The 13,403-nt window shown below is 34.6% G+C and overlaps 1 protein-coding gene across 1 annotated transcript; it reads right to left on the bottom strand.

Annotated features, from left to right (window-relative positions):
• Nucleotides 1-11,465: 11,465 nt before the first annotated feature.
• On the bottom strand, nucleotides 11,466-13,190 carry LOC120165368 (probable indole-3-pyruvate monooxygenase YUCCA10). Its single transcript, XM_039174907.1, has 4 exons — nucleotides 12,519-13,190; nucleotides 12,211-12,444; nucleotides 11,756-11,878; nucleotides 11,466-11,652 (listed from the first exon to the last, which is right to left on the bottom strand). Exons 1-4 carry the CDS (start codon nucleotides 13,134-13,136, stop codon nucleotides 11,467-11,469), a joined length of 1,161 nt encoding a protein of 386 aa, XP_039030838.1. The 5' UTR covers nucleotides 13,137-13,190; the 3' UTR covers nucleotide 11,466.
• Between the last annotated feature and the right edge of the window lie 213 nt (nucleotides 13,191-13,403).

The raw sequence follows: 13,403 nt of genomic DNA, 5'->3' as shown, positions 1-13,403 counted from the left end.
ATAAAAGCGTATCTCGAAACTGATATTCGGACATACAACTTAGGATGTTTTCCAGAGGTAATTTATGAGACCCACATGAGGAAACCCAATGCTCCCCATGAGGTGTGACGTTTCCACTTAATTAGATAAATCAGGATTGAGCTCAGGTTTAGAGCTATGATATGCAACAGTCCTAAATATTCAAAGAAGTGTAAGCATTAATCAGAGATAAAATCCTTTTTTTAAATAACATAATGAATTGTAAATTAAATAAATTCAAACTCAAAATTTCTAAATTCCAATTGTAGGGTAACCAACTCGGGGCTTGACTCTCGATTTGCTTTAGAAAACAAAATGTCCCCAGCAGAGTCACCAAACTGTCGTCACTTCTTTTTGCTCGAGTGAGAAAAACTAGTGTGACTTGGGGGTTTTCTTTGAAAAGATTTTGAAATGAGAAGAGTCGCCACCAACAATTATGGTGCGATTGGAACACCATAAAAAATTAGATGATTTTAATAAAACATTTTATGTTACCAAAATCTCGAGTTTTTTGGTCTAAAAAATCCAGATCAGGCTCAGGAGTCGGTTTCGTATGGAGAAGGGTAGCACCCCCATAGCACCCATAAATTGGTACCTAGTTGATTAACATATATTTAAAAAATTGGAAATCCTAAGTTTGAACTTTATTTAAAAAATTCACTACGAATACACAGTTAAAAAGGATGTTCGTTTATTTAAGCCAATAATGTTTGCCCCCTTGCATGAAAGCGGAAAATAAACTATTATGCCCAATAAATGGACATTGCCTTGATTTTAAGAAATCATGATGTAGTCTTGAAAAGGATGTTGACCTACTTCGGGAATCACTAGTAGTCACCCCCTGAACAAGCTTGCGGAATATATACTATTAACTCCCTAATAAGAGAACATTTCCTTAGGTTTTAAAAATTTGTGCAGTCAATAAATCTATTGTAACCTATTTTACTAGGTGGTTTTATTAAAGGATTTCCTAACTTAAAGTGTCAATTTATGAATACTAGAAATCTTAAAGGACTAAACCTAGAAATGGAGGCTTTTATATTAATCCTATTTGATTTTAACCAGTTATTGGATCGAATGATCGAGATGGTCCCTTGAGCATACGGGCGAGGGCTAACTCAGGTTACTTCCTAAAATAAAGGACTAGATTGGAATATATCCTAAAATGGAAGCTCTAATTAACCTGATTATATTAAAAAGAATATCTAATTAAGGATCTAAAAGACTAAATTGTGAAAAGTATAAGTGTAAGGATCTAATTATTAACCCTAATAAATTCTTCTTTTTATTAAATCGAATAATTGAAACGAACCCTCGAGCATCTAAATACGAGAGCCAAATCAAATTATTCCTTAAATTAAAGCCTAGGTGTAAGAAGTCTAAATCTAAGGTTTAAATCTAAAATCTAAGGCTCTAATTACTAACTAACCTAAGGAACTCAAACTAAAAGATTCATCCTAAAGTCTAATTAATTAAAGAAAAATGCTAAACTTAAAGGCAAATAAATTAAAACAATTAAAATTAAAGAATCAATAAGCATAAAAGAAGGAATTAAAATTAAAGAAACAAAATTAATAATTTACAAATTACAACATGAATTTACTTAACTAAATTAATACTAGGACTAAATAACAAAATATTAATCTAAAACATATAAAATAGTTTAAGGACAAGATTTCAGTTAATTACACAATTTACAAGGCATTGACCAAATATTTTTTTTAATTAAGCATAAAAGATAAGAATTAGGACGGTTACCTAAGTGCAAAAACACGGTTAAGTTATAAGGATATGAAGGAAAATAACACCGAAAGTTAGTATTAAAACATAAAAATGGGAAATAACTAAATGAGGAGATTATTTTTGAAATAAACTGAATTACATTGAAATTGGTGACAAAAATGTAAGACGATGAAATTTGGGATGGTTACGGGCGTGATTTGACCACTAGGAACCAAAACGTATGGGTATGATCCAAACCGACACCGTTTTATTTTGGATATAAGTACCATTTTATCACCTTTTTTCATTTTATGTCTATTCTCTCTCTCCTCTTCATAGCTCTTTCATTTCTCTCTAAGACTCTCTAAAATCTGGCGAGAGCCCGAACATTGAAAGCTACGCCGGACACCACTGACCATTATCTCCGGTGGTCGTTGGGTGCTAAAAAACATGGGGAGGTTTTCTTTTGACCCCAGTGGTACGGATCTGGGCTCGGTTTCGCGATAATCAACGTCCAACTCCACGAAAATGGACGAGAACACTTCAACTTCCAAAGCTCTAATCTCCTTCGTCCACTGTTGGATCAAACTGCTTTTTTGCATAAATCGTTCTTAGAGACTTACCGCACATTCTCACCAGTCGAATTGGCCAATGGAAGCCCTGGTCACCAGTGAAGCTCCGTCCAAGAGGTAAGGTCTCTCATTTTTCTCATTTTTTGCTTTGTTTTGAATATCCTCTAATTTCCTCCTTACTCCAGCAGTGTTACGATCCACAACAATGAATGAAGAGGTCTCAATAACCAGTGGCCGATGATTCAGGTGAACGACCTAACCCTTATTTTTTTGTCTATTCCAAAAAAGAAATGAAAAAAATGGTTGTTTTTTTGTGTTGTTGATTTTTTCTTGCTTAGTTTCACTCGAAACACTCATAAAAATATTTGCATTCCATTGCTAAAAAATCTGAGAGCCCTTATTACAATAATTTACTTCTAAAAAAACGGAACCCCCTTTTTTTACATTGGTTTATTTGGGTGTTATAACAAACCATATTAAAACAATAAAAAAAGAATTAAATATATGATTTGGGAACTGTTGGGACAATTTGCAGGGAACAGAGATGACAGAGAATTAATGATGGCAACAACAGTAACAGGGTATTAAATGCCCTGGATATTCAGGGATTGCTTTGACCTTTTTTCCTTTTTTATGATTTTTGGTAATACTAAAAATATTATAATAATAAATATTTTTTGGATAAAATGGCGAATATAACTGCCCCTCTTTGGTCATTGTTGTGGAACAGGAAAGAAGCAAAGATAATAAACACAATTTTTATCCGGCCTAAAATTCTGAAATTCTTGAGCTGCAAGTTCTTCTTATTATGAACTCTTCACTCTCATGGATGAACTCTTATTTGGGAATGCTGATCCATCTCCTATAATGGAATCGAGCAAATGTGACACTTATCCAACTCCTTAAGTGATGGATGAGTTAAGGTTTGAACAAGTTCTTCACATTATGAACTTTTTCTATTGAAATGTTGATCCATCTCCTTTTTTGATGGACAAACAAAGGATGATCAAACTCTTCTTGTTATGATCTTCTTCTCCCTCATCAGATGAGTTCTTCTCATTATGAACTCTCTAATAGAAATATTGATCTATCTTCTTCTATGATGTAATTGAACCAAGGTTGAACAAGTTCTCCTCATTATGAACTTCTTCTCCCTTATTGGATGAGTTCTTCTCATTACAAACCCTTCTATTAGAAATTTTGATCCACATCCTTCTATGATGGAATCGAGTGAAATGCTGGACAAGATCTTCTCATTAGGAACTTCTTCATTGGAAGTGTTGACCCACCTCCTTCTGTGATGGATTCGAACAAAGTGATGATGCTGATCCAACTCCTTATTCATTGGATGAGCCAAGGTCGGTGTTGTTCCAACTCCTTATGTGATGGAATCAAACTAAGATTGAATAAGTTATTCTCACATTTTTACAAGAAATCCTGAAATGAAACCTTGATGACTCTTTGAATTCCTGTTAGATATTCAAAACTTGATGAAAAATGAGTGTGTATGCTCCTATGATGCAAATGCATCAAAATGCATGCATGATGTAATTTTAGTGTTGCAAATTCTATTATCTAGTGAATCTCTTCCCCTTTATCTTCACTGAGTTTTTGTCTTTGTTGGGTCAATCCTGGAAACGACACTACTCACTTGCATTGAAGCGATCTGGCCACTTTCTAGTAAATGGTTGACTTCTCTACACGAAACAGTCAAGTTAAAGAAAGATATCATTGAAAAGGTTTCTAGGGATATAATCCTAAGAAGGACTCAAACGATATTCTAGAAAAATAGTCATAAGAATTAATCAAATGAATTTATAGGGAAATGATAATAAAATGGACAAAATAGTTTCTTAAAATAGATTTTACAGGCATCCTCTTGAGAGTTAAATAAAAATTTATCATGTTTATGAAATGATGAAATGTATGATGCAAAAATTCAAATTCATGTAATATATATGAATGCATGTTTTCTTGATCTGTTGGGAAGTGTTGCAAGAGAAGTCTTCATTGCAAGAGTAGTCTTCATTTTCTTCCTAGTTCGGTTATCTTCATTACCTGTCATACCTGAGTTCACTCTTGCGAATCTTGACTTGTGAATGGGAGCATCTTGCCCCAGTAAATTTTGGTTCTTCATAAATTTGGCTTCTTCTGCCTTAACTTATGTAGAAATCCAATAAAGATTTCATCATTTCTAGAAGGTTTTGAAAAGACAATCTATCATTTCAATATCTGGAGAACGTGTAATAGCTGCCACATTTTGACTAAAAATTAATAACCATTGTCTAGAACTAATCACCGTAGAAACTGCAGAACATTCACATTAATTGACAAGTCCTACGATATATCCATGTCAAGGATGGTAGTTGGAATCTTAGAAACAACTGAAAATGAAGGTGTTTGCTCAATTACTAACATTGAATTCAACCCTCCAAGCTTTGCATTGATTTTTTCAAAGTTTTATCACCCATTTAACATAATAAGAATTTCCTCGTTATCCACTTTTAACCTTGGCGCAGACAGAACACAATCTTCAAATTGGGTGAAATTAGAATTTATAGAAACCACTTATGAACTCAACATTGGCTTGTGCTGACATCTTCAATCTTGCTTTACCTGATTTGAATATACATACAACCATTTCATTTTCTTCGTTTTCCTGGATCCCTCTATGCTACCCATTTTTAGGTTATCACCCTAGAGTTAATCTCCATATCATCATGCCTTTGTATTCTTGATATTCTTATTGAATTTGGATCTTCGAACTAGTCGTACTTGATCAACCTTGTGGTTTGAAGATTATTGAGTCACTCATCTTGAAGTATTTGATCTCTTTTCTTTCTTCATTTTTTTTGCTTTCTTCTATCTCTTTTTCCTTTATTTTATCTTTTTTTAATTTAATTTGTTCTTCTTTTTGCCATATCTTCTCTTTTTCTCTTTGTGTTGTCAACTTGATTTGATATTTGAGCACTTTGAATTTGGTCCACCTTACGGTATGTTATTATTTCAGTTTATTTTCACATGAGCTTGTTCTTGTAACAAAACCTGGATTGGTGGTCTTCACTTATGCGAGAAGATGTCCTTTAGCTTTTCCCCCTAGCGTAAAGGGTGATCCTTGGTTAGGGTTGAATTAAAAGAAAAATAATTCAGGCTCAAATGGGGACAACAAGGGATATATTTTTTTCTTTTTCTTTTTTTGAAAGGATAAATGAAACAAAGTCGTTCATCATCTCATACACGAAATTCCTTGTAAAAGATGTATCCACAGGGGGACGAGTATTTAGGATTAACTTTTATTCACATGAAAACAATGTAATTAATGCATGATAGAATTATTTCAACAATTCCCTTTATTTCTACTTCACTTTGCTCCTAGTATGCCCCAATTATTTGAATTCTCTTGCAAACACTTGATTTGTAACACTTTATCTTATCTTTCTTGCAAGAATGATTATTGTACACGCGACCATTTTGTACTTTATGTCTCCCTGCTTTATTGAGGTTCGATATAAATATCGGTTCTGTGTCTATGAAGGGAAATGAGTGAATCTGAAGCCATCTATATTAGAATATGTAGTGTTAAGGAAAGATCAACTCTTTATAAGAAGGTAAAAAGTACAAGTTTGGTGGCCCGGGGAGGATAAGGGTATGACTTCAGAGGTTTCAAGGGAGGTGATGTCGAGGTTTATTTTTTTTTTGTATCTAGCACACGTTATCTAAGGAAATGAGCAAGGGCGTTCGGCTTCGGAGGGAACACGAAAGGTCTAATCTTGCCACTTGTCAAATATCTATAATTAATGAAGTAGTAAAAGAACCTTTAATTCATTTGATATTCAAAGATTTACAAGATTAAAACTTGTTGCTCATAACCTTAGAAAATGACATAAGTTCAATCATCAAACTATTTTAAGAAAATAAAGAAAGAATTAAAAACGTTCAAACAGGGCAATGTTAGTGCAATAAGGCTTCATGGTGGATATAAGAACTTTTTCATGATTGGTACCAGAATGTCTCATTACACGTTAAAGGTCAATGCTCATAAGCCAAACAAATTCTGGACCTTACTCTTTGGTGTCGCTCAGATATCAATGACGTGGCTCGATCTTCAGACGGTTCTAACATCACGTCCATATCTCTTAATCCTTTTCTAGGTACGAATGGGGTGACTTCAATTTACCTCAAAAATGTCTATTTCAAGATTCTCTGCGAGTTACTCCCAGGATCCGTGATTAATGTATGTTGAGATACAATGTATATTATGTAGTGAATGATGTATAGATGTGAATACAAAGATACTCATACAAAAGCAAAAATACAGAAATGGGAATGCAAAATGCGAGATGCAAATGCATCAAAGGAATTGCTCCCAAAAGTAAATGTTCCTTGAACAATTCTTGAGAAACCAAAAATGTCTCGGTATACTGGGGAAGTGAAAATCTGGTCCACATTCAAGTTGTTCAGCTCTTACAAGTCTTTGGGTATTGCACCGTCTTTCATCAGATTTAGGCGTATTGAAAACCTTCAGCGCTTCTACTTAGTCTCCTACTTTCAAAAATTTGACGACCTGGTTCATGACCTTCAACTATTTGTTTCAGCATCGAATCTTCTTGAGTCCAACTTGTTACCTCAGCAGGTAGATGTCCAGTTTGTCTCCTTATTAGGTAGACTATCTATTGACACTACTCGATCTACGTAGAGAATCTTCGAAATTCTATCTAACCCAATAAAAGGAATTGATGTGGGCATTGTTTTTCAAGAACCTTCTAAAAGATCAATTATTTCAGGGATCAATACCTTTGAAGGATATAGCATGTTCATGCAAAAATACAACAAAACACAAGACAAGACAAAAGGAAATCAAGTTAGTAAAAACAAGACAAAAAGAATCAAGTTAGTTAAAATGATTATTCAAAGAAATGTAAGCTTAACAAAAATAATTAAATACGACTTAAAGTTGAAAGTGAAAAATAAAGCACACAAAGGAAATTAAGAGTCCTAACTGCATGCGTTCTAGTTCTCATATGGTATCCACATTTCTCTAGCGGGGTAGGTTTACTAAATTATATACATGAAGTTTGATTCTAGCAAAGGGTTCCAAAGTTATCCTTACAACCTGCTAAGGTTAACAAGGACTCTGATTCTGGCCCATTGTAGACTTGCAAATTGAATTCAACTTAGGGGATCACACCACTAAAAGCGTATCTCGAAACTGATATCCGGACAGACAACTTAGGATGCTTTCCAGAGGTAATTTGTTAGACCCACATAAGGAAACCCAATTCTTCCCATGAGGTGTAACGTTTCCCCTTATTTAAATCGAGATTGAGTTCATGTTTAGAGCTATGATATGCTACAGTACTAAATATTCATAAAAGTGTGAGCATTAACCTAAGATAAAATATCTTTTTTTAATAACATAATGAACTATAAATTAAATAAATTCAAAATCAAAATTTCTAAATTCCAAATGTAAGGTAATCAACTCGTGGCTTGACTCTCTGTTTGTTTTGGAAAACAAAATGTCCTTAGTAGAGTCGTTAAACCGTCGTCACCCTTTTTCGCCCGAGTGGGAAAAACTAGTATAACTTGGTAGTTTTCTTTGAAAAGATTTTGAAATCTGAGGAGTCGCCACCAACCTTTTAAAGTGCAATTGGAACACTATAAAAAATCAGGTGATTTTAATAAAACATTTTATTTTACCAAATTGATGAGTTTTATGGTCTGTAAAAATCTAGAAATCAAGCTCAGGAGTTTATTACGCGTGGGGAAGGGTTAGCACCCCCACATCACCCAGAAATTGGTACCTAGTTGATTACCCTATAATTAAAAAATTAGAAATCATGAGTTCAAACTTTATTTAAGAAAATTTACTATGGATGCACAATTAAAAAGGATGTTCGTTTATTTAAGCCAATAGTGTTCGTCCACTAGCATGAATGCGGGAGATCAACTATTACACCCAATAAGCGGGCATTGCCTTGATTTTAAGAAATCATGATGCGGTCTTGAAAATGATGTTGACCTACTTCAGAAATCACTAGTAGTCACCCCCGAGCATGTTTGCGGGAGATATACTATTAACACCCTAATAAGTGAATATTGACTTAGGTTTTAAAAACTTGTGCAGTCAATCAATCTATTGTAACCTAATTTTACTAGGTGAGTTTATTAAAGGATTTCCTAACTTAAAGTTTCAATTTATGAAGATTAGAAATCTTAAAGGACTAAACCTAAAAATAGAGGCTTTAATTTTAATCCTATTTGATTTTAACCAGTTATTGGATCAAATGATCAAGATGGTCCCTTGAGCATGCGGGTGAGGGCCAACTCAGATTACTTCCTAAATTAAAGGACTATATTGTAATCTATCCTAAAATGGAGGCTCTAATTAACCTAATTGATTATTTCAAAAAGAATGTCTAATTAAGGATCTAAAAGACTAAGTAGTGAAAAGTATAAGGTTAAGGATCTAATTATTAACCCTAATCAATACTTCTTTTATTATATCGAATAATCAAAATGAGCCCTCGAGCATCTAAATACGAGAGCAAAATCGAATTATTCCTTAAATTAAAGTCTAGGTGTGAGAAGTCTAAATCTAAGGTTTAAATCTAAAATCTATGGCTCTAATTACTAACTAAACTAAGCAACTAGAACTAAAAGATTCATCCTAAAGTCAAATTAATTTTAAAAAATGCTAAACTTAAAGGTAAATAAATTAAAACAATTAAAATTAAAGAATCAATAATCATGCACGAAGGAATTAAAATTAAAGAAACAAAATTAAAAATTTACAAATTACAACCTGGATTTACTTAACAAAATTAATACTAGGACTAAATAACAAAATATTAATCTACGGACTAAATTAAAATGTATATAATAGTTCAGGACAAGATCTTAGTTAATTACACAATTTGCAAGGCATTGACCAAATAAAAAATTTGAAATTAAGCATAAAAGATAAGAATTAGGACGGTGACCTAAGTGCAAAAACACAGGTAGGTTACGGGGACCTGAAAGAAAATAACACCAAAAGTTCATAAAAAATATAAAAATGCGAAATAACGAAATGATGACATTAATTTTGAAATAAAATGAATTAAGTTAAAATTTGTGACCAAAATGTAAGATAATGAAACTTGGGATGGTTGCGGGTGTGATTTGACCATTAGGGACCAAAACGTATGGGTATGGTCTAAAACGACGTCGTTTTGTTTTGGGTATAAATACCCTTTTATCACCCTTTTTTTCATTTTATGATTATTCTCTCTCTCCTCTTTAGAGCTATCTCATTTCTCTCTGTGCCTCTCTAAAATACGGTGAGAGCGCAATCGTCGACAACCTTTCCAGACACCACCGGCCACCATCTCCGGTGGTTGTTGGGTGCTAAAAACATGGGGAGGTTCGCTTTGATGCCAGGAGTGCGGATCTAGGCTCGGTTTCACTATAATTGACGCTCAACTCTACGAAAATGGTCGAGAATACTTCAGCTTCCAAAGCTCTGATCTCCTCCATCCACTGTCGGATCAAGCTGTTTTTTTCATATGTCGTTCTCGGAGATTCACCACACATTCTCACCGTCTGGATTGGCCAGTGGAAGCCCTGATCGCCGGTGAAGCTCTGGTCGAGAGGTAAGGTCTCTCATTTTTCTATTTTTTTGCTTTGTTTTTAATAGTCTATGATTTCCTTCTTACTCCAGCAGCGTTACGATTCATCGTGACGAATGAAGAGGTCTCAATAACCAGTGGCCAACGATTCAGGTGAACGACCTAACCCTTATTTTTGTTTCGATCAATTTCGAAAGAGGAAATGAGAAAATGGTTGTTTTTTGTGTTGTTGATTTTTCCTTGCTTGGTTTCACTCGAAACACTCATAAAAAACTGCATTCCATTGCTAAAAAATCCGGGAGCCCTGATTACAATAATTTGCTTTAAAAAAAACGGAGCCCTTTTTTTACATTGGTTTTTTTGGGTTTTATAACACCCTAGATTACAACAATAAAAAATAAGAATTACATATATGGTTTGGGCAATGTTGGGATAGTTTGCAGGGAACGGAGATGGCAGAGAATTGGTGATGACAACATCAATAACCGGGGCATTGAATGGCCCGGATCTTCAGGAATTGCTTTGCCCTTTTTTCTCTTTTTTTTTTATGATTTTTGGTAATAATAAAAATATTATAATAATAAATGTTTTTGGGATAAAAATGGTGATTACAATGTCTCAAAATAAGAAAACGGGGTGAATATTAGGGGAAATAAACGACTGCTTACCGTCGGTTACAGTATATCATTTTTTTATTTTAATGCTTTTACTTTGCAGCTGGGACGCTTTGTTTGTTAAGTTTGTTGGGCTTTGTTGTATAAAGCTTTGATATTGTATCCATTTTGTTTACAGCTGAATAGTCAATATTATATTGAATAAAAAAATAGGGAAAACTACACCATGTACCACCAAACTTTAGGCATTGTTCTGTATAATTTTACCAATTATAGTATTGAATTTGATTTTCATTTCAATTATACAAGTAGACCATTAAATCGTTAACAGTCGGATCGAAAAAATGTCATTTTGGTGAGGTGTCTACGTCATCAGCCGTCAGCCACGTCATCGCGATGTTAACAATTCAACGGTTCAGTGGTATAATCGAAATGAAAATCAAAGTTCAGTGCTATAATTGGAAAAATTATTTAGTGGTATAAACGATACAACGTCAAAAGTTTAGTGATATTTGATGTAGTTTACCCCAAAATATAAAAGGAGATTTTATCTTTGGAATCCCTAGCTTTCACATTTCGTCTTCTGTCTCCCCGTTTTGAGCTGAATCAGTGGCGAAACCACGTATTATTGAGGTGGTGATGTGAATTTTCTTCGGTTTGTAATTTATTTTACTATGATGTTCACTTTCAAATTTTATTTGTGTCCATCTCATTCAAAAATTTTGTGTTGTTAAAGTACGTATGTCTACAAAAATATTTTTGGATCCGCCTCTTAACTGAATAATTAATATTATGTTGAATAAAAATATTAAAAGATATTTTATCTTGCAATCCCTAGCTTTCACACTTCGTCTTCTTTCACTCTGTTTTAAGCTGAAGCTCAACTAACAATTTGGACACGGTTCAATAGGTCCATCCCAGCGTAAATCCTTATACAGAAGGACTGAATCGTTTGAGAAGGGAATTGATATCATTGGCAACGTTTTGTGCATCAGAGCTTGCTCCATACAATCCTCTTCTCGACAACCCCACGCAGTACAATCCATTGTTTCCCTTCCAATGGTTCGGGAAACTCGGTTTTGGAATCCCATCAACGTTCAGCAGGTAATCATCATCCTGTCCCAAAACAAAACAAAACCCTTGTTCTGTTTAATTTGGCTCTTGTTTTTGTCGTGTCATTCAACAGTTGTTTTAATGGATACAATATGCAAAATTTTACCTTTAGCCAGATATGTGTGGACCTCTTGAAGCCAGTGCAGAACACAATTGTGTCGAAGGCATGTGCTTTGCCGTTGTCGAACAGCACCTCATTGCCTCTTATACTCGATATTGCTGGGAAAACCTGCAACGGTTGCATGCTTTATATATTTTAACACCCATTATCATTAACGTCGCAAACCTATGAAAGACTCACTAAACTTTCTTTTGTATATAAAAAGAAAGCTTTAGGAAAGATTCGTAATGATTTCGTGTTCCTAGTACATGAAAAGAGAGGAGACAGAAAAGTTAACAGTGTTTCGTAATCAGTTGGTCTAGTGGGATGAGACAGAAGATTCCTTAAATAATATAAGAGATTTGAACCCTAACATTGAGAAGGGAGCAAATCACTCTATAACGAGCATTTATGGTATTTGATCCAGATTAATCAATCAATAAATAAAAAACTCGTGTTACCTGAATCTCCCGTGACTTGATCTTGCCATAGGTTCCAACATCAAAAACAGGGTACTTGCCATATGCAATTTTCATGAAAAGTGGACCTTCTTTAGGCCTGTTAATACCATACTTGCTTAAGTCCCTGTAAACAAGCTTGCTAAGCATGATCATCAGTGAGTCCACCACCTTTAATGGAATATACTTCAACAGAGTCAATCCCAAGTACACCATTTTCCTCGAAAGTATGTGAACCTGCAACATAAATTGCACAAATTCATTGAAAGCTCGAGTTATACATCGGACTGAGATCAGTATGCTCTCTTTACCGGGCTGCGAACGACGATCGAGCTTTTCGCGCCGTGATTCGCAAGGTCTAACGCGATCTCCATGCCGGAATTACCCGATCCGACGACCAAAACGTTCTTATTCGTAAACGCCTTCCCATTTTTGAACCGAGTTGAATGAAGAATGAGACCGGGAAACGATTTCAATCCATCAATCTCCGGCGTATAAGCGTCGCATGCTTCACCACTAGCCACGACCAAGAACTTCCCTTTGAACTCCTCGACCTCATCAGAATCCAAATTCCTGGCCTTAACGATCCATTTCTCGGTCTCTTCATCGAACTCCGCCAACTCCACGCAACGGCGGTACAAAGGGGTGATCTTAAAACAAGAAACGTATCCGTTTAAATAGCTTACGAACTGATCTTTTGAGACGAATCGAGGGTACGAATCGGGGAACGGGAAATGAGGAAGCTCGCAGAACTGTTTGTATAAGTGAAGGTGGAGACGATCGTAGGAATATTTCTTCCAAATTGAAGCAAAACAGTCTTCCCTTTCGAGGATGATGTAAGGGATTGAGTGGAGGTTAAGGCAAGCGGCGGTGGCCAGGCCCGAGGGTCCAGCTCCGACGATAATGGCCGGTAGTTGTTGTTCTTGCATTGTTATTATTAGAAAGCTAAAATGGCTGAGTTCAAGGAAGGGGAAGGCAACCGTAAACATAGATGTGTGGGGTAGTAGCTTTATACTACGATTACAGTATAAGAAAAAATCAGAATTAAAATATTACTTAAATAATTTATTTTATTTATTGATATTATATAGAAAGATTCTTTTCCAAGAATAAAAAGTAATTTAGATTTATTAAAAAAATTAAAGAGATAAATTTATCATGAAGACTATATATATCACGTGAGTTAATTAAATTTT

Source organism: Hibiscus syriacus, unplaced genomic scaffold, assembly GCF_006381635.1.
Source record: "Hibiscus syriacus cultivar Baekdansim isolate YM2019G1 unplaced genomic scaffold, ASM638163v2 tig00111582_pilon, whole genome shotgun sequence".
Lineage (NCBI taxonomy): Eukaryota > Viridiplantae > Streptophyta > Magnoliopsida > Malvales > Malvaceae > Hibiscus > Hibiscus syriacus.
Note: the sequence above shows the minus strand (reverse complement) of the source record. Positions and strands in the feature narration are given on the sequence as shown.

Bases quoted from the DNA above. Each gene is read 5' to 3' on its own strand.
- LOC120165368 (XM_039174907.1), bottom strand. From the start codon at position 13,136: ATGCAAGAACAACAACTACCGGCCATTATCGTCGGAGCTGGACCCTCG. The intron at 11,879-12,210 runs GTAACACGAGTT...CAACCGTTGCAG, and splicing joins TCAAGTCACGGGAGATTCAG to GTTTTCCCAGCAATATCGAG. The intron at 11,653-11,755 runs GTAAAATTTTGC...GTTTTGGGACAG, and splicing joins CCACACATATCTGGCTAAAG to GATGATGATTACCTGCTGAA.